Source organism: Nymphaea colorata, unplaced genomic scaffold (assembly GCF_008831285.2).
Source record: "Nymphaea colorata isolate Beijing-Zhang1983 unplaced genomic scaffold, ASM883128v2 scaffold0114, whole genome shotgun sequence".
NCBI lineage: Eukaryota > Viridiplantae > Streptophyta > Magnoliopsida > Nymphaeales > Nymphaeaceae > Nymphaea > Nymphaea colorata.
In genome coordinates this window covers 10,341-33,432 of record NW_022204620.1, presented here as the reverse complement: position 1 = coordinate 33,432, position 23,092 = coordinate 10,341, and the positions used below count along the sequence as shown (strand labels likewise).

The window sequence follows — 23,092 nt, the reverse complement described above, 5'->3', positions numbered from 1 at the left end:
GATCCAGTTTGGCCTACTTCAAGACGTCGCACCAGTGCCGGGAGAAGTGGTTCAACCACCTGAACCCCTCGCTCTCTAAGGAGAAATGGACGATCGAGGAGGACATCGCTTTGTTCAAAAACGCGAGGGACATCGGTACCAAGTGGGCCAAGATATCGAAGTCGATGGGGGAATACCGCACCTAGCACATGATCAAGAACAGATTCAAGTCCATCGCCAAGAAGTACGAGAATAGGTACCAACGCTGCACCATCCGCAAACGCATCGAGAACATACTCAAAGATCTGGAGCTCAAGAAAGCCAACAGGGAGAAATAGGCGGCAGAGAGTGGCGAAAGGGAATCAAGGTGGAGGAGAGTGTGGAGAACGTGATGAAGGCCGAAGAGTCTCTCCAGAACACGGACAACAGCATGAAGGAAATGGAGCCCTCGGCGGAAGCCAATCCAGTCACTCCCGCCACAGAGGTCTAGTTCCCTGCGAAGCAGCAATAGCCCAGGGTGACTTTCAACAAGATCACTCTTCCTCTTTCTAGGGCGCTCCTTTCTAGTACGCCGAGTAGAAATACGACTTCGTATACGACGAGGGGATCATCGTTAACCTGCGAGCGAATTCTGCGTTTGCCGACATCATGCTGATCGACTACTTCAACATGGACTTCTAGGCGCGCAACAAGACCATCTTCAGCGGGTCGGTGGAGTGATTGATTTAAATTTTATCTTATTCTTCCTCAAGCCATCCGCATTAGTAAGTATGTATTTATCCAGTGGACTATACTTTCAAAAGCAGGGCGCCTTCAGCTCCAAGTGCGGCAAGTGCGCCCTCAACAACCTCCTCGGTCGCAAGGAGATCACCGATGAAATGCTCGACCAGATCTGCACGAAGTTCGAGAAGGAGGTGAAGCAGGACTACCGCCATGCGCTGGGAGGAGACTACGACATCAACGTCCTCATGGACGCGCTCAAGGTCTTCGGGAAGGAGTGCAGGTGGCTCAGTGGCAGCAAGATAGCCATTTGCAGGGAGGGCGAGCTGGAAAAACCGGAAAGAGTAGGCTACCTCATCAATAGGGCGCTCAAGCCTAGCATTTTCAAGTCGATGGTGGGCCTCAGCGATAGGCACTGGATCGCTGTTAGGAACTACGAGGGACAGTACTACCTCTTCGATTCAAAATCCTAGCAAAAAATCCCAGAACACATCATCTTCATTGCCAAGTTTCTTGAGGCTGAGATAGAAAAGGGGTCACACATCATCGAGGTCCTCTAGGCCGCCATGATCGCTTGAGTATCATCTATGTCCTGCATTTAATGGGGGATAAGTTATAAATAGTTATTATTATGACACAGCAGGTGGAGAATGCTCTCTTGGCCAAGCTGAAGCAGTCCATCGTCGAGAAGGAGTTCGGACAGCGTTTCTCAGAGGTAGTGAATAGGGAATTCAGATCATGAGCACCAATATCAGGCTCAACCGGAGGAGAAAGGCATCCAGTTTGAAGCCGTCGCCGGCAACATGGTCCTCCCTCCATTTCCAACGCCAAAGCTCCCATATCCGTCAGGATGAAATCGCAGTCAGCCAAAAGATTGCCCACCAAGGCCAGTCTAGAAAGGAATAACAACCAGAAAAGCACCAAACGCATCGTCAGGGAAACAAACGCCAAAGAAGAACAGAGCAGCAACAAGAAAATAGATCTGGAGGCGTGCTGGTCAGAAAGCAGAGCATTCTGGAAAACTCAGCCAACAAACCATCGTCGATCAGGACCAAAATATTTTCATTGAAAACCCCAACGAAGGAGGACGAAAGGTGGAAGGAAAGCACAGGCACGAGGGACATCACCAATCTCAAGGTTGACTCATCGAAGAAGGCAGCGTAGAGGCAGCTAATCGTGAAGGAATTTATAACGAAGATATAAAAGCTGAACGAAAACCTTCTGCTCACTGTGAAGATGGGCAAAATCGATATGGAGTACACCGATAACAAAAAGATATTCGCACATTTGGGCAAGCTGAAATCTTCCAATGAGGAAGAGTGCAGCAGGATCAACAGGACCATCAGTAAAATCGTCAAATTTGTGAGTAGATACAGCATAGCTAATGGCAGCATAGAGTTTAGAAACATTATAGCCATTTCCAATAGGTCAGTGCTTTCCAACTACTAGCTTGTCAATCTTTTCCTAAACAAGCATTAAATAATCAAGAACCACAAGATAGTTGGCCTCCAGTATTACACAAATCCATAGCTTAGAGGCCAGCAGTTAGCAGCAAACCGCATCATTTCCTTTTTCAAGATGCTTTTTTCCAAGCGTTTTTATTCTAAATTCCGGTCCCTGCTTGGTAAGGTCCTCATAATTCAAAGATACTGGCGCACCTGCCTCCAAACCAAGAGATTCCGCAGACGCGTCCTCGAATCCATCAACGCCAAGCTGGAGAGACACGGCCACATCCAGAAGGAATTCATGAAGAATTGGAACATCATACGGACTTCCAACCGCTTCTAGATTCACATTTGCTCGTACTCGCTGGAGGAGTTCAAGAGACTGACTATGAAGAACCTGAAGCAGAGGGAAAACAGCCAGATAACTAGAATATTCAGAGCGATGGAAACGGATGTGAACGTTATATATGTCTCACCCTTCCAGCTCCATTAGGAAATCATCAAGTATTATACCTCGATTTTTCAGTTTAGCTCCAGCAGAGTGCAGGAAAAGTTGTATTTTATCACGCCTGAGAATAGGGACAGGTTCGATGATTATAATCTTACCACCACTTCCATTCTACTCTACTCTCCTAAAGCACTGAAAAGGATAAAGCAAATAGTAGGCAAACAGTTCGCTTATATAGTGCCCTCCCTTCCCTCCATGTAATATATCAATCTGTCAGCGTAGCTCAACATTCCTATACTTGGATCCAATCAAAACCTATCAAAGCTTTACTCTACTAAATCTGGATGCCTAAAGATATTCAAAAACGTTGCCAATAAGTAAAGGCCTCCTTTCCATGTTCCCAAGACAGTCCAGTCGGTCTTTTCCGAGAAGGAACTAATCAATTCCCTTGCAGTCCTCATCCACAAAAACAAACACATAAAATGTTGGTATTTGAAGATAGAGGACTAGATCCAGAGCAGAGGATTGGCTTATCTCAACATAAACAAGATAAGCTTTTTAAGGTAGCTTTGTGGAGGGGATGCACAATTTGCTGATGTGGAAGACACTGAAATGATCAAACTGATTGCTGAAGAGCTAAGCAGCAAACTGAGGCATCGGCTCAAGATCATCAACAAGGACATCTATGGTGACTATGACCAGTTCATCACTCATTTTTTAACAAGAGGAGGCATAATATAGGCGGGAATATAGGGCGAAAAACTAACCCAGTTCTCCATCAGTTTCTTCATTGACCCATGTGGAGAGTTCAACATCGTCGGAACATACAACAAGCTATAGCTGGGCGGAAAATCCATCAACCAATCCATTAAATTTCCGTCAATTGTCACAGAAATCGACTATTAGCTAATCACGAGAAACCTGTACAAGTAGATATGGCTCAGGAACAAGCTGTTTGGGTACTTTACTGCAGATTTCCTCACTTCTGAGATGTTCATCTTGCCGTATGCGATCGGATTGGACTGTTTTCTCAATGAGAAGACTTCCTCTCTCTTCATGGTCAAGTTTTGCAATGAGGCAACTTACAACAAGGACACTAACACCCTCAGTAACAGCAAAAACGAAGAACTGCATTATATCTACTGTCCATCCCTATCGCTACTGAAGATGCCAGCCACGACTACGTTCTTCAAAAATTGTAAATATTAGAATATCTCTTACGATCTGTAGAAGAAGCTAGGGACTATATTCGTCTTGCTTGATAGGTTGGAGAACTAACAGCTCTCCTTCTTCTGCATCTAAAGCAATATTGTAGCCTTGCTCAAATAGGTAAAGAAAAACGTAGACTACTTTTCCAAAAACTACCGATAATCCAAAAGCACCCACGATGAGATTGGCCTTTTAAAAGGAGCCATAACGACTTGGCTGAAGAGATACGAGAAGCAAAAGGCAAGCCATCCCGACAACCTGCCTCAGGAGTTCGTCAAATGAGCTTATGATCATATTATTATCTGAACAACCAATCAAGATTTTTCATCCATCGAGGATAGAAGGTCGTTTTTCTAGTTAAACTCCAAGAAGATGTTGGTATTGGCTTCTATGCTCGGCCTCCAGGAATCCGGTTCCACTATCGGTTCGTAGATCATGGCTGGCTGCAGGATGTTAAGCTTCACTTTGAACTCGTTTTATTGAGTGGTGACGAAGCATCCAGAGAACTAAGGCTTTACGATTATGAAGTACTCGCATTTGACGCATCTTCCGTTAGTGGTTGGGTGCACTCCAGCCTGAGAGTCCTTGTATATCAACTTTATCGTGTTTCTTTGGGAATGCTCACCGTAGTAGGCCTGTCCTGCAGCCACTCCGGGAAAATGGATTACATTCAATACCTGTGTGAATACTCTACTGGCTCCGTTGGCGGCAGTCAAAGTGACTTCTTTGATGAATTCGCAGTTCACCTGCGCCATGTTGAGTTTGCATTTGAGGTTATCGGCCTCGCAGATCATGATGCATTCATCTTGCGGGAAATAGAAGTTTTCTAGCTAAACCCATTTTTACTTTCAAAGAAGCAAGTTACCCTGCTGACTCCCTGGTCGAAACACGAGCAACTACGACATTTCGTGAAGCACTCGCCAAATAACATCTTCTGCTCATCTTTTTGTGGCTGGCGGATCGTGATATCGATGGAGTTTTCAATCGACGTCTTGTCCTTGGAGCTGGATTGGATCATTGCCTTTAGCTTGTAGGAGATTTGAGCCTTGTATCCCTTCGTTTCGTTGTAGCTGCCAGGGAGGAAGTCCATGAATTTGAAGGTAAAGGGGAAGACATGTTGCCCTGAGAGTTGGTAATTATGTGGGAAGTGCTGCAGGACGTAGTTCGTATTGATCAGCTTTACCTCTCCTTTTACCGTCTGGTTGTTTATGGTCTGAAATTCGCAGGTCTCGGTTCCTTCAATAAAGAGTACGATCATTGAGCAGGAAAACTTCTTCTTGGCGTTGAGGCAAAGTTTGCCATTGAGTGTCTATCCGGCGTAGTAAAACTCCTTATCCAATTTGATGGCGAGCTCGACTTCGGATCTATTGTTTCCCATGTATGAATTATCTATCAATTTAGATGTTAATTCGGGTATGTGAGAATAATAATAATTCTAAGAATCATCGGGATGGAAATTAATAGGATTGTTAGCAGGTCCATCGTGCTGGATCCCGTCTCTGAAAAGATCGACAAGCGCAGATACCTGAAGCATAAGGCTAGTCTCTAGAAGATCCAGCATGGCGAGGGCAAGCATCATCACTCCTTCGAGAATAGATAGGTTAAGCATGGATCCAAGTATGAGAATCAGATGGTGAGACGAACAGCTCATCGATAAGGCAAATCTTTGATAATAAGAGTAAGGAGAATGAGGCATTGATTAAAAAGATGATTGATATTGATAGAAGAAAGAATCAGTATCAAAGTAGCTGTCAAGTTTTTCCGTTCTTGTCCAAAAGGCATAGAAATTAGGAAGAGGAGATCAGGAAAGAGAATTAAATTATGGTTGAGAAAATAGTGCATTAGAGGTCACCCAAAAGCAAACAGCAGATCATTGATAGAGCCGGATATATGAAAAATACAAGGAAAATTTGAGAAGGTTTAAGAAAAAACCTGCAGTTTCCAATCATTTTACTTCGTGCAGGTGAAATACAGGGCAAATGATTATTTTCAACTGTGAAATCAAGACCATAGTTATATATGCTAAGCATTAATTAGAAAAATAGTTATATTCAGGTGGAGCTCATTTTGTTCATGGTTTTATTCATTTTCTTCAGTTTATTTTTTTCCTACTATTTTTTAACTATTCCTTATATGTACATCTTCCTCTACGATTTCAAAAACTATGCGATGTTGGAGTATTCCGGGTCGTTTTTATCCATCATCCTAGGTTAGCCCACAAAGTACGATAGGATTAGCTTGATGCTGTATTCGTCCAGCTTCTAACCGTATTGGATACTCCTTATTTTTTGTATCTTTTGCAGCAATGCTCTCATGTTGTGCTAAAGACATGCTTCGCTTTCCTACATTTTCATCTTCGTCAACTATCTCAGATGATTGGTACTTTGTGGATTTGTTTTTTTGAGTGTAGGCAAGGTCGAGAGCTGCTCGGTATATTCCATGATGTTTTATTTGCCGGTTTTATTGAAATTTGTCACGATTCTTCATCATTTATATGTACCTATCTATTTCGTCTTTGTGAATTTGGTCTCTTTTCTCTATGATTTTCTCTCTCAGTCTGCGTTGCTCATGGTTTTACTCATCAAAGTTATTTCCTTATTTTAGGCAATTTTTGAATAATTTGATTAGAAATTTCCATCTTGCTCTTGTATTCCTTCTCAGCCTTTTCCATCCTTGCTTCCTCAAGCTTTTTCCTTTGTCCAATAAGGCATTTAACTTTTTTCTTCAAGCTTGCCTACCTCCTCTTGTCATTTTAAATCTGTTTCATGATGATTTGGACTAAGACCTTTAGATTTTATTAGATAGTTGGTGATCTTGTGTTTCTCTTCTTCTGTTTGCATTTCCTTGATGATATTGATCCTGGAGCTACTTTGAGATATGCTGATGGCCCGACTAACTGAGCTCCTGCTAGACTTGTGCATCCTTTTTCCCTCGGAGGTGTTGGGTGCTATTTTGGAAAGACGCATATTGGAATCCTAATTAGTAAGGTTGAAATATCTTTCGCGGACGTTGCCGATGCTCTGGTTGAACTTGATGCATTTGACTTCGTGCATGCCTCTCTTGTTGGCCATGAAGCTTTTCAATTTTTCCTCTCGATCCTTCTGTCTCTTCTGGAAGAGTTCGTATTGCTTCCTTCCGATGCTTTTCTATTTTTCTCTGAAATCATGCATGCGATCTTCGACTAGCGTCCTGGCAATCTTTTGGTTTTCTTGTTGTTTTTTGAAGTCCTCGAGTTCCTCTTGCATTTTATTGCGGAGGTGGTAGGCCTTGAGTTCGGACTTGATGATTTCTGCGATCTATTTGGGATGATCTATACCTAATGCTTGAGGAAGGCGGAGGTCTATTCTCGTCCGAAGTTCAGGGATTCATTGTTGGAGACGATTTGTTGTGGTGCACCATGCTCCTGCTCTTGATCAGGGAGTTGCCGAACATGCTCGTGAATAATTCGATTTATTATGTTAGAATTATGGAAGATAAATCGTCAAGCAAATATAGGTGAACAAATTGCGTCGCCAATAAAAGCTAAAGTGGAAGCGAGGAAACCAAAAGGAAAAGAAAGGGATGCTGAAGGATATTTATGAGGTTTTAATTACAGTTTTGTGGATTTCATGGAAATTGCCAAGGCAAATCTGCATTAATCTACTTTAATCATTTTTTATTCGCGTATTTAGAGACCCTATTTCTCCACATAAAAAGCCTACACTCTTTTGCTGCTGCAGCATTATGGTAGCAAATGAGCGAATATTGATATCCTTTAAGCTACAAAAAAATCAATTATTAAATCATTTATTAGCCGATTAGATATGCGAAGTAGCGAGAATTAATCCTGCTAAATTTTGACAGAGAAAATAGCCTTCCAGCAGAAATGGCTGGGGATTACCAATATCACCTACAGGATTGGGTAGAAAGTTATGGAAAACTATGAAGCAGCATACCGACCGACAAGAGCCAAACTTTGCTCTCGATTGATGGAGTCTAAACCATACCGATTCTCAAAAAGGTGGATAAGACGCTCGAACTCATAATGATTGCTAACTTTAGACCGCCTATTGGCAAGTTTTGCCTATAATTCCCAGCAGGAATGGTCGATGATTCTAACTTTGAGGAAAACGCATTGAGAGAGCTCAGGGAAGAGACTGGATACATAGCTTAAAGACTACTGAAGATCCCGCAGTGATGATGAACTGTGACCCTTGGAAAAGCTCAGAAGGAGGGTATATGTATGTTGCAATCATCAACTAGAGTGATCCAATCACAGGATAAAGCAGGAGCTTGAACATACGTAAAATATCCGAGTCCTGCACTTCAAAATCGAAGAAGATTTGCCCCAGAAGATAAGCGAGTTTTTGCAGATTCACAACTTCGGCATCAATACGAAGATGTGGACATTATTATCGGTCTAAGCTGCAACGCATTGTTCCTAAGATGAATTATTCTTATAGCTTGGACTATCGCATATACTATCACGCCTTCGCTGTTGCTGGTTTTTCCTCCTCACTGACTACATCCTTTATTTCTCCTATGTAGTATTTCATCATTTTGAGTATTCCATTCTTGAGAGTGGCGTTGGTCGAGGGGCATCCCGAGCACGAGCCGAGCATTTTCAGCGTCAATACTCCTGTTTCCTCATTAAAGGAGACAAACTGGACGTCTCCTCCGTCGTCCTGGACGAACGGTCGTATCCTGCTGGTGAGAAGGTCCTTGATCTATCGTACAACTGGAGAGTCTGTCTCTAGGATGCCGGATTAATTGAGTCCGCTTGATAAATGATCAGTTACGATTTATCCACAATTAAAGGGTCTTTTGATTAGTAGTGGTTTTAGATGAGCTCGAATATTTTCGGCTTTATGTAATTCCAGTCCGTCTCTTCGCTTTTCGAAATCGAGATGTAGTCCTTACCGTAGAACACTCGAGTCACGCCTTAAATCCTGAACAGTTTTCGAGCCAAAGGCGATATCTTGAATGCTTATTACGGCGTCCTGATATCGATTGGCTCCTCAGAGCCCATGACTGTTTTGGAAGTTGGTATGAATTTCAGGAAGTGAGGATTGGGGGTTTTCTTGGCCTGGATGAAGAGTTGATAGCAAAGTCGTTGGTAAAGCTGCATCCTGCTCGATTCCAAAAGTTTATAATTAAAAACGTATTAAAAAATAGGGGAAATGGGCAAACTAAACAAAAATATGAGGATTTCGGTTCGATGTTGGGAAGGATATAATTACAGGTTAATAATAATTGAATAATAAAACTTATGTCGAGCAATAGTTCTCTCGCCTAGTGGCTTTCCAAATTGGGAATTGGCAAATAGCTCAACAATAACGACATCTTGGCAGGCATCACAATCAACGCCGTCCTCGCAAAGACCATATAAAACTATACAACAAAGCTAAGCGCAACCAATACCGCCTCCAGCCGCATCAATAATTGGAACATCATCATGTATTGCATTCCTAAGCTAGAAATTAGCTGGAAAAAATGAATATCCACGTCAACCAGCAGGACAAAGCGAAGATCATCAATGGGGACGATAAAATAGTCTATAACATCCTCTACGAAATCAAGTAACGACATGATAAAAATCGGTCATAAGGTAAACACCATATAAAGTAGTATAGGTGGATATCAATAAAATCGATGCCAGAAGCGATCCAAAGACATCCAAATCTCTCCTAGAACTCTTCATCTTAGTCATCATCAGACACTATGGCTTCAGCATCAAAGAAGCGGTTGCTCTGCTCTCCAACGATAGCAAATATCTAGCGCATATCCTTGCCAAAGGCTTTAAGGAAAATCCCAAACCAGTAGAGATGATGATCCTCTAATTCTAAAAATTGTTGCCCCAGATAACCACTTTTTGCAGAAACAAATAAAATGAAACATTTTTTCTGAAGTCGGTCAAGCCAGGACTGATCTCCAAGTACTTGTCAATCAGTGAACTTACTCTCTAAATACTCACGATGTTCACCAAAAACGTTCCATAATGCTACGAGATTATCAAGACATAATTGATGCCTACTTTGATGCTTTGTCTTAGACGCCATGGATGCCAATTAGGCCCTATCATCAAGTCTCTCACATAGCTGGTCGGTTATAACAAAAATTTGCTTACTTATTCCTTGCGAATGGGAATACGAATTAGGTGGCTTTGCTGATGATTTAAATGATAAACCAGAGTGAGGGTGAAAGCCAAGTGAATGAAGTGTTTTAGCAGTTCAAAATGTAGGATTTCGTCATGACTTGCATTGAAAGCCTCAAGAATTCATAACTTTTCGCCAATACTGCGACACTGCTCATAAAGTTGATATAACACAACTATGCAATTCTTTTGGGAAATCCATAGATTTCGAGTAAACTTATCGAAACTTTGAGCAGTCTTTACTTATCCAAGAGAGGAGATGTTATGATATACTCAAACCTACTCTTTTCTTTCCTTCAATTGTATGGAAAGAGGAAAAACGCTATTGCTCCTCAAATATTCAAACTAGCATTGGATCGATACAGAAACGCTTTGAACTAAGACTAATCTCATAACTACTTGTATAATTTTCTCCAAATAATATAAGAATTTCCATCAATTCCCACCGTTGGCATTGCTTAGACAATCCTTTATAAATACTAAAACCAGACAAGTTATATTGGCCAACTTTAACTTGATATCCTTCTCAATTCGATTGAAAACATTGATGAAAAGCTTGCATTGAGAATATACAACATCATCACTAAAATCTTCGTGGAGGAAGTAGGCAGCATCGAAAATATTGCCAACATCCTCGAAACAATCATCAGAAAGTTCGATACGAAGATTATCTTTGATCTCACGGTTAAGTTTATTAAGATATGCTTAGCAGTTTATTATGCCAATCTAAGAAAGCTAAACTATTCAAAATCCCTTATAGATGGGACAATCAAACTGGACAAATCAAATGTCTTTTACAAGGCAAAAAACAACGAAATATAAAAACTGCTTGCAAGTATCATACTGATTCGCGATTAAAGATTAAACAAAACATTATAGCCACTTGTTTGCTACAGTTTCTTCCAGTCGTAAATTAAAAACAAAGATGAATCGTAGGGCATAAAGAGAGTTATGATTATGTTGGGAGATTAGGATTAGCTTAGAAAATTATATGAAAGTGATGCGAAAATGATGTTGGAAGATGTTAGGAATGAAGGTAAAAAGATAATCAATGAGAAAGGAGAAAATGAAAGATACAAATAGAAGGATGGATAATCGAAAATTAGGGTTACTAGCGATGCTACTTTGCTTATCAAAAAGAAAAATTTCTTGTATAACTCCAACCCACCTAAAGTTTCAACAGATGCGCAAAAAGGATTATAAAAATACACTCGAGTCTTCCTTGAGAAGGTCGGAAAACATGTCTTGGAATAGTAAAGGAAGAACCAAGATGAGGAAAGAAGGTAAGAGCTAAAAAAGAAGTTCACGATGAAGATTCTGTAAAAAGGAATTAAAATAACCAAATAGCCGACAGTTAATTGCATCTATGAGTTCAATACAAAGTAAAAATAGCTTCAAAGGGACATTGCTAACGATTTTTCCTACCTCCCATACTATGATCCAGAAAGCTAAGATGATAGAGATGTCAAAGCAGTCCAATTTCTAATGAAAAAGTATGCCAAACTATTCAAAGTATATTACAATAACTATGGAGGAAAATTGAGACCAAACACTGTGAAGCTGTTTGAAGATATTTCCGAAAGAGGAAATCTTATGCAATCAGCTAATGTGTGGAAGCTGCTTCGAGATCATTATCTTGATGAATACATCACAGTCAATGAGGTGCAATACCTTGTCCAAAAGATCAACGCACAGCTGAAAAATAATATAAAGATTCTCTGTATTGGATTATGAAGTATTTTAAAATTTCATCATTCAAGCTGCTCTCGCCATGTTCTCACGTCCGCCGAAGGATCTCAGAAGCCATCCCGTATCAATCATGATTCAATAGCTAGTCAATCGGCTCAAAGAGCATGCAAAAGAGAATAGAATTGACTAACGATTATTTGAAGAAAATGAAGCTTTTCAATCAAACAAATCTGAATAACTGAAAGAACTCAATTAGAAATTACAGGAAAATCCTGATTATATTCTTCCTGAAGGATATAAAAAGCAAACCATTAAAAAGATTAATTATGATTACAAGTTTTACCTACAGTCCTTAGATCAATCACACAAAGATGTATATGAATTTTGGATGAAATTCTAAGCTAGAAACTTGGTTTTCACATAATAGAAGCCTATTCCGTTACAGTTGTCCAAGCAACTGCCAGGCCAATCCTTTACCAGACTCAATTTGACTATTCAATGAGGTAAAGATCGTTGTCTTCCGTTCTTCCGAAAGAATCAAAATCACCTCGTAGCCAAAGGAAGGAGAGGAATAGGGATAAAGTGGAGAGAGCAGTATACAGGCATCAAGATATAGAATAGATTTTTGAAAGAAAAACGGTTGAAAGACGAGGAGAGAAGGCAAAAGATGGAATAGTAAGAAAGAAGAAGATAGGAAAGAGATAAATAACTAAAAGCATTACTTTAGAAGCATAGGGAAAAACAACAATACTCTAAAGATAAAAGGAATAGAAGAAAAACTAAGAAGCAAAGAGATTGTAATAATAGAAAAAGAAACGTGAAAAATATGAAGAGGATTTGAAAGAAAAGTATCGGAATTCACATAAAAGAAGAAGCTGGAGAAAAGCAAAGAGGAATAGGAGATGAAGAGAAAGAAAGAAGAGGAGATTCGAAACATGTAAAAAATGAAGCAAGATATATAGCGTAAGAAGAGAATGGTAGAGGAGAGCAAGACAAAGAAAAAATACGACGAAGATCTTAAATTGCAGTTATAACTTAGGAAGCCAAGCTAAGAGTAGGAAAATAGACTTAAGTTGGCTGAGAAGAAGGAAAAGACAAAGAAGCTGCTTGAATAATATAAGTAAAAAAAGCAAAGATAAAAATCGATATAAAAAAGCCATAACCAAAGTCTTGGTGAAATTACGCTTAAGCAGTCTCAAGTTCCATCCAAATAAGCTCCAAAGTAAACGAAGTAGAAATAGAAACAAAGCAAGCCAAAGTAGATGACAGTATAGTAGTTATAAAACAATGATAATTGATACATTATATTGGTTTAGGTTATTCAATCAGCGTTAATGGATGTTCTATTGGCTCCATCGTAAGTGGTCGAATCGTTCATTGTCTTTTTGTTTTCGTTTACTTCGTCATCGTTATCTTCCTCTTTCTCCGTCAGCAAAGACACTGATTTTTCGGCTCTCTTCTTTTTCATGTAGATGAACATACCGTAAGCGACTCCAACAGCAATCAGAACGGCAAGGGCAACAATCAAAATGATGTACCACTTAAGACCGTCCGCCTCAGGGACTGGAGCTCCATCGAATTTCACTGGTTGGATGTGAGAAGATTGTTTGTAGTCGTTGAATGCCTGGATTTAGATGGCGTCGAACTTTCCTCCCTCTTCGTAATCGATCCAGAGAACAAAGTCATTGTATGTATCGTATAAGTTGATTTCTCCTTCGGTGGGACGTCGCCAATGTGGCTGGTGATGAGTTTCGAGTTGACCAGGATGGCTTCGTGGTATTTGATCTGATTCTTGGAGACTCTGATGAGAATGCCGTCGCTGAAGTGGGTGCGAACGTTCTCTGCTCTCTTGTAGTAGACGAGATTAACCGTCTCGAAGTCCTCGTTTAGTAGGAAAGGTAAATTGCTCCTTGGTGATTGCGTGCCAGTTGAGAAGTCTCTCGTTACCGTATCGATAATATGATTCCTTCAATGCCTTGAAAGAGTAACCTTGTCCTTTAGGCGAGGGAAATGACCATGTTGAGGGAATTAGTGGTGGTAAGGAAGACCTTAGCTTCATCTGGAGTATCCTTGTTGCTCAAGATTTCGATTTGCTTGAAGAAGCTGTCGTCGAGCAGAGCTGCCTTTATATCGGGAATAGTGGAAAGCTGAATAGAGCCAGCATCGTTCAATTTCCATCATCGTCCAAAGTTCCATAGCCGATTCCGTAATTGCCAATGGTCACAAAGACCAAGGAATTCACGATTTATAGGTCGTTGATAGGGTATACTTGGTCGGTTCCGAAGAGCTTGCTATTCCACTCTCCAACGAAGGTGAAATCATCAGTGAAATCGAACATTTTGACGGTGGATTGCTTCTTGTTGGAGTCGACGGTTTCATCGTTGTCCAAGATGAACAAAAAGTTCTTGTTTCCTTTGCTGACCGCGAACATCTAGTCGAAATTGCGGATCCTGTTCTCAGCGTGGAAGACGAACTGGTTGCCAAGGACGAAATCGTTCTTCCGATGGAGTATTGCAGGATCTCCTCTCCTGATTCGCCAGTGCAGAAGACAAGGATTCCGATATTGGACTGCTGTTGTACTCTAGTTAGTGCATGCGACTTTGGGAATGTGGCAGTCTTGATGACTTCGAGCTTGGTATTGAGCAGGTTGAGAGTATTGAAGGAAAGAGCAACCACCATGCCGTCGCCGATGTTGACGAAATCGACCATCGCTGGCAGTGTGCTCACCGATTTGTTGGCGACCAGTGGACCGTAGAGGTGGATCCTGCTTCCGCCGCACATCGGACAGGAAAGAGAGTAATAGGAAATAGGCCCACTGAAATACTTCTCGATTGGCAGTTTGATCTCGATGCTCTTGGCTGAGAATGGCAGAGTGACGATGGTGGAGTTGGGGAAGTTCTTGATGCTCACTGGGTAGTTCACGCCCTCGATCTCGGTGGTGGTTTGCTCGGTTTGTGTCCTGCTCTTGATCTCGATGGTGAGGCTGACGTCCTCCTTGAAGGTGTCTTCGGGGATGTTGGATTTAACCGTCAAGATAGGGTGGCTGTCGACGAAGTAGACGGAGGGGGTGTCTGCATCCACCAGCAGCCAGTTCTGAGAGATGGCGACGTCTCCTTTCACGACGAGGTCGGCGTATTCTGTGTCGACCACGCCACTGAATGGTTTCATGATCTTGACCACTTTTTCGCCATCAGGGTTGCTCTTGGACACGATGAAGCTGTTCTGAGTCTTGGTTTCGAACTGGATGGGGTCAGAGTCGATCGTGTAGGTGATTGAGTTGGTCTTCTGGAACTTAAGATCGACGTTGTTGTAGTATTCCTCAGTGATGGTATTGTCTCTGTAGGTGATGATGCTGCTGCTGTCCACGTTGATGCTCCACTCCGAGTCCAGCTTGTACTCTCCAAAGGACTTCACGATGCCCAGGTATTCCACGTTGTGGTTGTCCAGGATGTGGAACTTGGCGATTTTGGTGGGCAGTTTCACGAAGAAGATGTTGGGATTGGAGCGGTCGATGTAGGCTTCCCTTGGGTAGAAATACTCCAGCTCGACCAGCTGCTCAGCGTTGAAGTTGTCCTCGCTGATGCCAGTATAGTAAGGCTACTGCTCGAAAAGAACCGAAATGTACCTTCCTGTCTTCGAAACAGTCAAAAAGTAGGCGTCAGAGATGTGGAGGCTAGAATAAGCCAAGGGGTATGAATGGTCGGTAAACCCAACGGCTTTTCTTTCGATGTAAATCCACTCAGCTCTGCCTGAATACTTATAGCTCCACAGGACGATGCTTTTGCCATTTGAGCGTCTGAACGCAGTGATGGATTCGACAGTCTTTTTGGTCTTGGAGATGGATTCGACTTTGGCGTAGAACTAGCATGTAACCTGCTCGTCCTGTAGCGTGCAGATATCGATGTAGGTGTAGTATTCCTGGACGGTATTGACGCCGATGTAGTAGAAGGAGTTTGGAGTGATCTGGAGGATGGTGGTGGCTTCGGCCTTGGCGAACGAAGGAGTGAAAGGATAGTTGCTCAAGTGCTTTATGTTGAAACTGAAATCTTTAGCGTTCTGTTCGGGCAGATTGTACTATAGGTCTGCTCCGCCGAAATAGTTGTCCAGCTGGATGCTAAGCCCACTCACTGAGTCCACCTTGAAGCTTTTCCCTCCAGTGGCATTTTGTTGATGATGTTGTTGCCGCCTTCCACCGATTTGAGGTTAAGCTGGAGGACACACGTTTGGGATTCGGAAGTGGCTGTGACTTTTACCTTCTTGTCGTTATCCAGTTTGGAGATTTCGAGGTAGGGCTGGGCGACGTAGGCTGACTGCGCCCACTTCTGGTCGAAGGAGAAGACGTAGCTGTTCTCCTGCGAGAGGATATACTTGGTCTCGCCAACGTTTTCAATCTTGGTCAGCAGGTAGTTAATCTTGTGCTCGTTCCTCTCGTAAATGTACAGGTTCTGCTACCTGGTGAGGAAGGAGACCAAGGACTTGCTGGAGGAGAGGGCTACAATAAGACCGTCGCTGGAGTCCACCTCGTACTTGTTGAGGATTGTGCCGAGAGATTGGTAGCTGTGCTCGTTGATGACGTCCTTGGTAGCCACCAGGAGAGAGTCGCTTTGCCAGTTGTAGTCCACCGCCAACGGCCTGCCCTGGTAGTCCACCACCTTAGACACCGCCACGTTCCCTGGAGTCTCATAGGTGAAGAAGACCAGTCTGGATCCCAGCGAATCGGCAACGATGATCGAGTTATCCCCTCCGATCGTAAAGTCGGCAATCTCAATTTGGCTCTTCTCCAAAGATGTGCCGTCGATGATCGTGCTGAAGACGAACTGGTTATCTGAGTTGAAGTAGAAGACGGAAATGTAGCTCACGCTCACCTTCTGTCCAGTCAGGTCTGTATTGGCGGAGAGCAGGTAGGTGCTTCCGGACGTCCTGAAGACAGCGCTCTTGCGACTGCGGGTGGAGAAGGGAGTTGCGAACAAATTGCAGTTCTTGCCGAGGCTCAGCTCCTTGTCCTCCTGGCCGATCGAGCAGAGCATGTCCTGCGCCCGCTCTCCTTGGGCTTGCGGAACGGTCTGGCAGTTGAGGGCCGCCCACTTGCCCTCGTCGTCGGCGACTCTCAGGTCGAAGCAGTTGGCCACCACTCCAGCAGGCAGGTCGAGGAACTTCCAGTCTGCCAGGTTGGGAGCCTGTTGTATCCTTCGAACTTGCCCACCCACACGGCGATGCCCTTGTCGTCTTCGGTCTGGGCCAGGAGGGCTGCGAATCCCATGCCGTTGGCTTTGGGAGACTTTCTGACGTCTGCGCTCTTGAATGCGTTGTAGTCTAAATTTGGGCTGCTTTACCTTTGAGGCCGAGCTCCTGCTTATCGGCAACGGAGAAGGAAGTGTAGAGCTTGGCGGAGGAGGCGTCGTCGATTTAGTAGTGCAAGTTTGACCCTCTGATGTAGGAGTTGAGGTTGAGGAGTCTAGTTTCCTGGGGCGTGACGTAGTAGTTTGTCTCTTCCACCAAGTTCTAGCAGTAGTCGGCTGACTGTGCTATCAGCAGCAGTACAAGCAAAAGGACCACTCTCATATTATAGATTATTAATCAACAAATATCCTAATCTTTTTGTGCTATAATCCCATTTAAATCATGGAGAAGAGCAGGTTCGCATAGACCGAAACCCAGGTCATCCGGGAAGCCAAGGACCTCAAGGCCAAGCTGCTCGACATGAAGAAGAAGAAGGAAGCGCAGAACAACCAGCTCATCAAGGCCGAACTCACATAGATTTACAACCAAAAGTACGAGGAGTTCAAGAAGAGATTCGAAGAGTACTTCTAGGACCAGCTGACTGCTATTGAACTGGCGAAGGAACTCAGAGTGACGAAATAGCAGATGTGCAAAACCAAGTGGCCACATTTATGGACAAAATCGACTACCAATAGAAGCTGCTAAAGGAACATCTCACCGACCTGCAGGCCAACTACGAAGACGCTGTCACCTTCCTCAAGGAGCAGGAGCAAGCGGAGGTCAGGGAGAGGCAGGCCACGCTGGACCGGTAGCTGGTGGAGAGGGTGGAGAACTACAAGTAGACTATCGACATCGAGTGAGCCCAAAAGCATGATCTCATATTCTATCCCTATGCCATCACATCTTGTTGTAGAGCCCATCCGACGAGATCTGGCTCTTCTCCTCGCTGCTCGCGATCTGCTTGGCCAGTCCGCGGTACACCAATATCAGTCCGCGATCTGGGGCACGAAGGTGACCACTCCGTCGGCGATGAGCAGTCGCCAGAAGAGGTTGAAGCCGTCCTGGTCCCAGACTGCGTTCCAGTGTCCCAGTTGGGCAGTATGAAGTAGTAGAAGTCGCGGGTGATCTTCATCTCGTAGATGGACATGAGAGTGATCAGGCCCATGCCCACCTCGATCACCAGGTTGAACACCACCACGTGCAGCAGCTTCTTCATCTGTCCCGGCTTGAACAGCAGGATGACTGCGATCAGGTTGGTGATGAAGGTGAGGCAGGCGGCGGCGATCCCGAGGACCAGTCTGGCCTCGTAGGTCTTGTAGGTGACCTGGTAGTCGAGTCCCTTGCCTCGACCACATCCACGAAGTATTGGTATCCCTTGGCTGCGGCTGAGTAAAAAGTTGGCTACTGCCGAGGTGCATGCCGACGAGGAGGACGACGGAGAGGAGGCAGGCGAGGTAGAGCGTCCTTTGGCTGGAGGAGAGGGCCATTAATAGATTAACTACCAAAGATATGACAATAATATTAATCGCTTTGCATATAAGGAACATAATAAATTTCATCCATTTCCATATCAAACCACCCCTCACGCAGAGTCCGCAAAAAGAGCGCTCTCGGTGAGCTTCAGAGTGCAAGCCAGGGGGTCCTATCCCTCTATCACCTTGTTCTCCTCCAGAAACGATTGGAACTATTCCTCGAAGACGTTGTAATTGTATACTTATCTCCTGTTGCCGAGGCCCTATCTGACCAGCTGCAGTTCCCCTTGCTGTCGCTTTCGAAAATGGCGAGATTTTCCTTGGGGAACCTAACTTCGAGCCTGATGCTGCTATCGGGGAAGATGACCGAGCGGAGGGCTTCTTTGGCCTGCTGCAGGTCCTGCGTGAGGTTGGCCATCACCCAGATGGCGTTGCGGGGGTAGAGGTTGGAGAACTTGAGCATGTGCGCCCTCATGATGTAGTGGTGCTTGAAGCCGGGCAGGTAGTAGTAGATGACTGCAGGCACCCGCTTCTCCTCGATGAGGGCGTTGATCTTGTCCTCGCACTCGTACTCGGTCAGCTTGTCTGTGAGGAAAAGATCCCTCTTCTCGCTCCACTCCAACTTGCCAGACAGGTATCCCAAGCAACTGGCCCCGAAAATCACGCAGCGTATTTCAGTCTGGTGGCTGTCTTGGCAGGCAAGCCCTACCCGGCTATGAATTTCAGCATGTTGGATTATTATAAATGTTTGAACACAATTAAGAAGAGATAAAGCAGGACGGATGATGCTATTGGGAAGATGTTATGGGTAATTGGGCACAAAACATAGATTTAAATCATTTGGGTGAGTGTTTCTTCCTGGTGAGCTTTATTCCTTTGAGCTGGCTGTCAGTCTGAGCCTACTGATGCTGGGTTTAAGTGATTCTGTTGACGAACTCTTTGAAGCTGCAATCGATGTAGTCCCGGATGGATCTGTCGCCGACGATGATCCTGCTCCTGTCAGCATCGAACCCGTAGGGTATGGGAGAGCGATAGTATTGTGATGCCTTGTCCTAAATGAGGACGTTGCTAAACTCTGTATCGATGCTTTTCCCCCAATTTTCACTCACCTACTAGCTCATCCGCTATGCTATCCTATACTACTATGCGTTTGCTTGCTGATGGTTTTATTGTGGGGGAAACTGATGGTAGACGATGCTGAAATTGGGCGTCCATTTATTCGTGTAGTTGCTGGTTGGCATTTTGAATTTGGTTTAAGAGTGGGTGCTTTACCTGGTGATCACCGAATCGTCCCACGGTTGTATCTTCTCTCCCTCTATATCCAATCCTCCACCTCTCCTTTGTACTTGCCTTCTGCCGATTCCTTCACACTCTAACTATTGGAAGCCTATGTCTCAACTGTGTTTCTTTTATTATCGTCGATATTCCTGTCTCCAGTGGGGGCAAGCCTTCCGCGTATCTTGGTCAGCATCATCCCTAACGATTATTATTCAAATTAAATAATTTGAAATCTAAATTGCCGTCTAATCCATTATAACCACAATAACTGATCACAATTAGGAGGGAAAAATGCCAGTGGTGGCGATGGGGGCAGATGGACGATAAACTATTTTAAATGAGACTATTATTATATAATCCCAATGTTGGCATGTTCCCTCAGGAGGATAGCCGCCTCCTTCGCCAAATCAGCCGACGAGCTAGGCTCTGCTCTCATCACGTCTCCTATCAAGAAAGGTAGCAGGTCCCTAACGCAGTAAAGAAGATGGACCGCCAACTGACGCTATTGAAGAGAACTCTCGCCTCCAAACAGCCGCTTCCTTCGGAGTCGCTCTACGAAGTACAGTCCCCCCCACGAAGGAATACCACCACAGGGAAGTCTACAAGCGCATCGACACAGACCTCGAGTCCTTCTTCTACAAGCGCGACTACAACCTCGAGAACTTCAATTTCCTGGTGAACCTGCTCGGCCACCAGAACAAGCTCCACCTCATCCCGCAAGTCGTCAACAAGATGGAGATGATGAAGATCCCCCCGACCAGAGGACCTACAATTACATGATCAGAGCTGCCTCCATGCAGAAGGATGCAACTCTCGCAGAAGCTACTTCAAAAACGCAGTGGAAAGTAGAGATACCGATACTTAGAGTTCGGCCATAGCAAATACTTCTACACCTCTCTAATGCAAGCCTACGTGGCGACCAAAAACCCAGAAATGGCGTACAAGATCCTGCAGGAGATGATCGAGAGAGGGATTTCTCCGGACCTGCCAGTCTACACCACGCTCATCAACTCCTTCCGGATGGGGAGGAAGCTGGAGAAATGCTGGGAACTCAACAAGATGGTCCTCAAGAGCAAGGCCGACCTCGACGAAACCTACGCAGGAGTCATGTTCAAAGTGCACGCAGCTGTAAGTTACTATCGATGAAGACGCACGACGCAGAGATGGCGATCAAGCTCTACCAGGACGTCATCATCGGCAAGGACGTGAAACCCATGCTGGAGACCACCAACAGCTACTTTAAGGCGCTTTCCACGCGTCCAGAATACTCGCAAAGAGTGATCGACCAGTTCCTGGACATGGTGGAGCAGGGCGAAATCATCAACGCTGAGACCGTGCAGTGGGCACTGAAGGCGGCTTCCACCACCGCCAACGTCAAATCCGCCATTGAGATCCTGAAGGTGATGAAGCTGAACAAGATCGAACCGACGAAGGAGATCTACAACAGTCTGATAAGGGTGTACGCGAAGGCATGCGACATTCCCGACCTGCCCGAGTCCCACCGCTAGATGATGCTGACAGACACCTGGAAGATCCTGGAGGAGGTGGTTAGCAAGGGCATGATCGACACGGTGATCGTGAACAACGTGATGCTGGTCTACGCCAACGCCCTCCAGGAGGACAAGATAGAGGGGCTCATCCTGCCCCTCTACGACAAGTTCGGCCTGCAGATGGATCCATACTCCTACGAGATACTGGTCGACTTGAGCTACAAGAAGAAGGATTTCAATACCGCCATCAGGGTATGGCAGCAGATGAAGAACAGAATAGAGGAGAGGAAGCAGGCAGAAATCGAAAAGTACGGAGTGCATCGCACCAGTCTCAACGCCATGAGGGAAGATCTCAGGCCTACCTTCAACTCTCTTGAACTTTACATCCAAATGGGCATCAGATTGATGAACATGAGCATGATCCTGGAGGGACTGGACTGGTTCAAAAAGCTAAAACGCCACCCCAAAAACTCCACTCTCAAGTTCTTGGGGACGCTTAAGAACCTGCCCGAGGAAATAGTGGCTTCGCTGATGGATTTTTAGATTAAGTTTGGGGCGGCGAAGGTGAGCAAGACCAAAAGGGACAAGGAAAGATCCATCCCGGATCCCCAGAACAGGTGATGCATGATCATTATAAGGACTATTATCACACAGGCATTATCCATGAAGATTTGGTCAGCCAGTATAAAGCATCCATGCAAATCCCTCCCATTTTCAAATCTGATGCGCATAGCTTAGCATCCCTTCCAACATATCCTTCCCATCTCTTTCCCTACGATGCCACCAGTTGCCTGTTTCTGGCGTTCATTATATTTATTGATGAAGGCCATATTTTCAAAGTTCCTGAACCGGGACAAGGACCGATCCGAGTAGCCCAAGTAGACACCGAAGAAGGAGAAATCCGAGAAATAGAACGAGAAGCACCGCAACAGCGGAGGGCTGGTCCACAAGTCCAGCCTGGTCGACTCCGAAGAGGAGGAGGAAATCCTGAACACGCTGATCAAGATGGCGGACCACATGCGCATCAGCCGCATCAACCGCGAGCTGCAGGGCGAGTACCTCACGCTGCGCCACGTCAACCACATGCTGGTCCAGGAGAGCATCGACGTCCACGCGGTCAAGGCCTTCCTCGCCAACAAGTCCAGCGAAGTCGTCGAGTTCGATAAAAACACCCCCACCAAGCGCAGCGAACGGCCGAGGACCAACTCGCAGAGCAGGGTGGCCATCCAGCATTACGAAAACTACAGCAACGGCCTCATCTTCCAGTACTACTCAGTGCGGGCCCTGCTCTGGAAGATAAGCCTGGGGTACCTGCCGCCGAGCAAGAACAAGTGGATTTCCCTGATGGAGGGCAAGCTGATCGACTACCACGAGCTGGTGCAGGAGCACATCATCGACCTGGTGGTCAAGAAGCGGAAGCGCAAGGAGCAGGCGGAGCGCGTGGAGGCGGAGGAGAAGAAGATGGCCAGCGACCACCCGCTCAACCTGCTCAAGGAGTCCAAGTGGAAGAACTTCTTCGACGATCGCGAGCTCTGGAACCTCATCGAGAAGGACACCGTGAGGACCAAGCCCAAGTGCAAGTTCTTCCAGGAGGAGTACGAAATAGAGTTCATGGAGACCAACATTCTCGAGAAGTACAACCTGAAACGGTCGGACATCCACCTCTCCAAGGCGAAGGACAAGGACCGGACTTACTACTACGATTGCCTGACGCGCATCATCTACATCTACCTCAAGAAGCACCCCGAAGTCACCTACTCGCAGGGCATGAACGAGCTGGCTGCCCTCGTCTTCTACTCCTACGCCAACAAGAACAGCGAGTACTTCAGGCGGGTGGCCGAAAGCGACGCCTTCTTCTCCTTCCAGTTCATCATGGGCTACCTCCTCAGGTACGCCCCCACTGGGCTGCTCAACGGAGAAAAATACGCGCACAAATTCGAGGAACTGCTGAGGAAGGTGGACTTGCGACTCTACTAGACGTTGCTCAAGCAGCCCGAGAGCCTAAACAG

The 23,092-nt window shown here is 44.9% G+C and overlaps 2 protein-coding genes across 2 annotated transcripts; both read left to right on the top strand.

Annotated features, from left to right (window-relative positions):
* Positions 1 to 370: 370 nt before the first annotated feature.
* LOC116268108 (uncharacterized) lies at positions 371 to 1,172 on the top strand. Its single transcript, XM_031649916.1, has 2 exons — positions 371 to 463; positions 786 to 1,172. The coding sequence occupies exons 1-2, from the start codon at positions 371 to 373 to the stop codon at positions 1,170 to 1,172; spliced, it is 480 nt and encodes a 159-aa protein (XP_031505776.1).
* A 20,916-nt stretch (positions 1,173 to 22,088) lies between these two features.
* LOC116268107 (uncharacterized) lies at positions 22,089 to 23,060 on the top strand. The gene has a single exon (XM_031649915.1). The coding sequence runs from the start codon at positions 22,089 to 22,091 to the stop codon at positions 23,058 to 23,060; it is 972 nt and encodes a 323-aa protein (XP_031505775.1).
* Positions 23,061 to 23,092: the final 32 nt, after the last annotated feature.

What these genes read in the sequence shown, in the direction of transcription:
- LOC116268108 (XM_031649916.1), top strand. Translation starts at nt 371, where the DNA reads ATGAAGGCCGAAGAGTCTCTCCAGAACACGGACAACAGCATGAAGGAA. An exon ending in CAGTCACTCCCGCCACAGAG is followed by an intron (nt 464 to 785) that starts GTCTAGTTCCCT and finishes TTTCAAAAGCAG; the next exon opens with GGCGCCTTCAGCTCCAAGTG.
- LOC116268107 (XM_031649915.1), top strand. Translation starts at nt 22,089, where the DNA reads ATGGCGGACCACATGCGCATCAGCCGCATCAACCGCGAGCTGCAGGGC.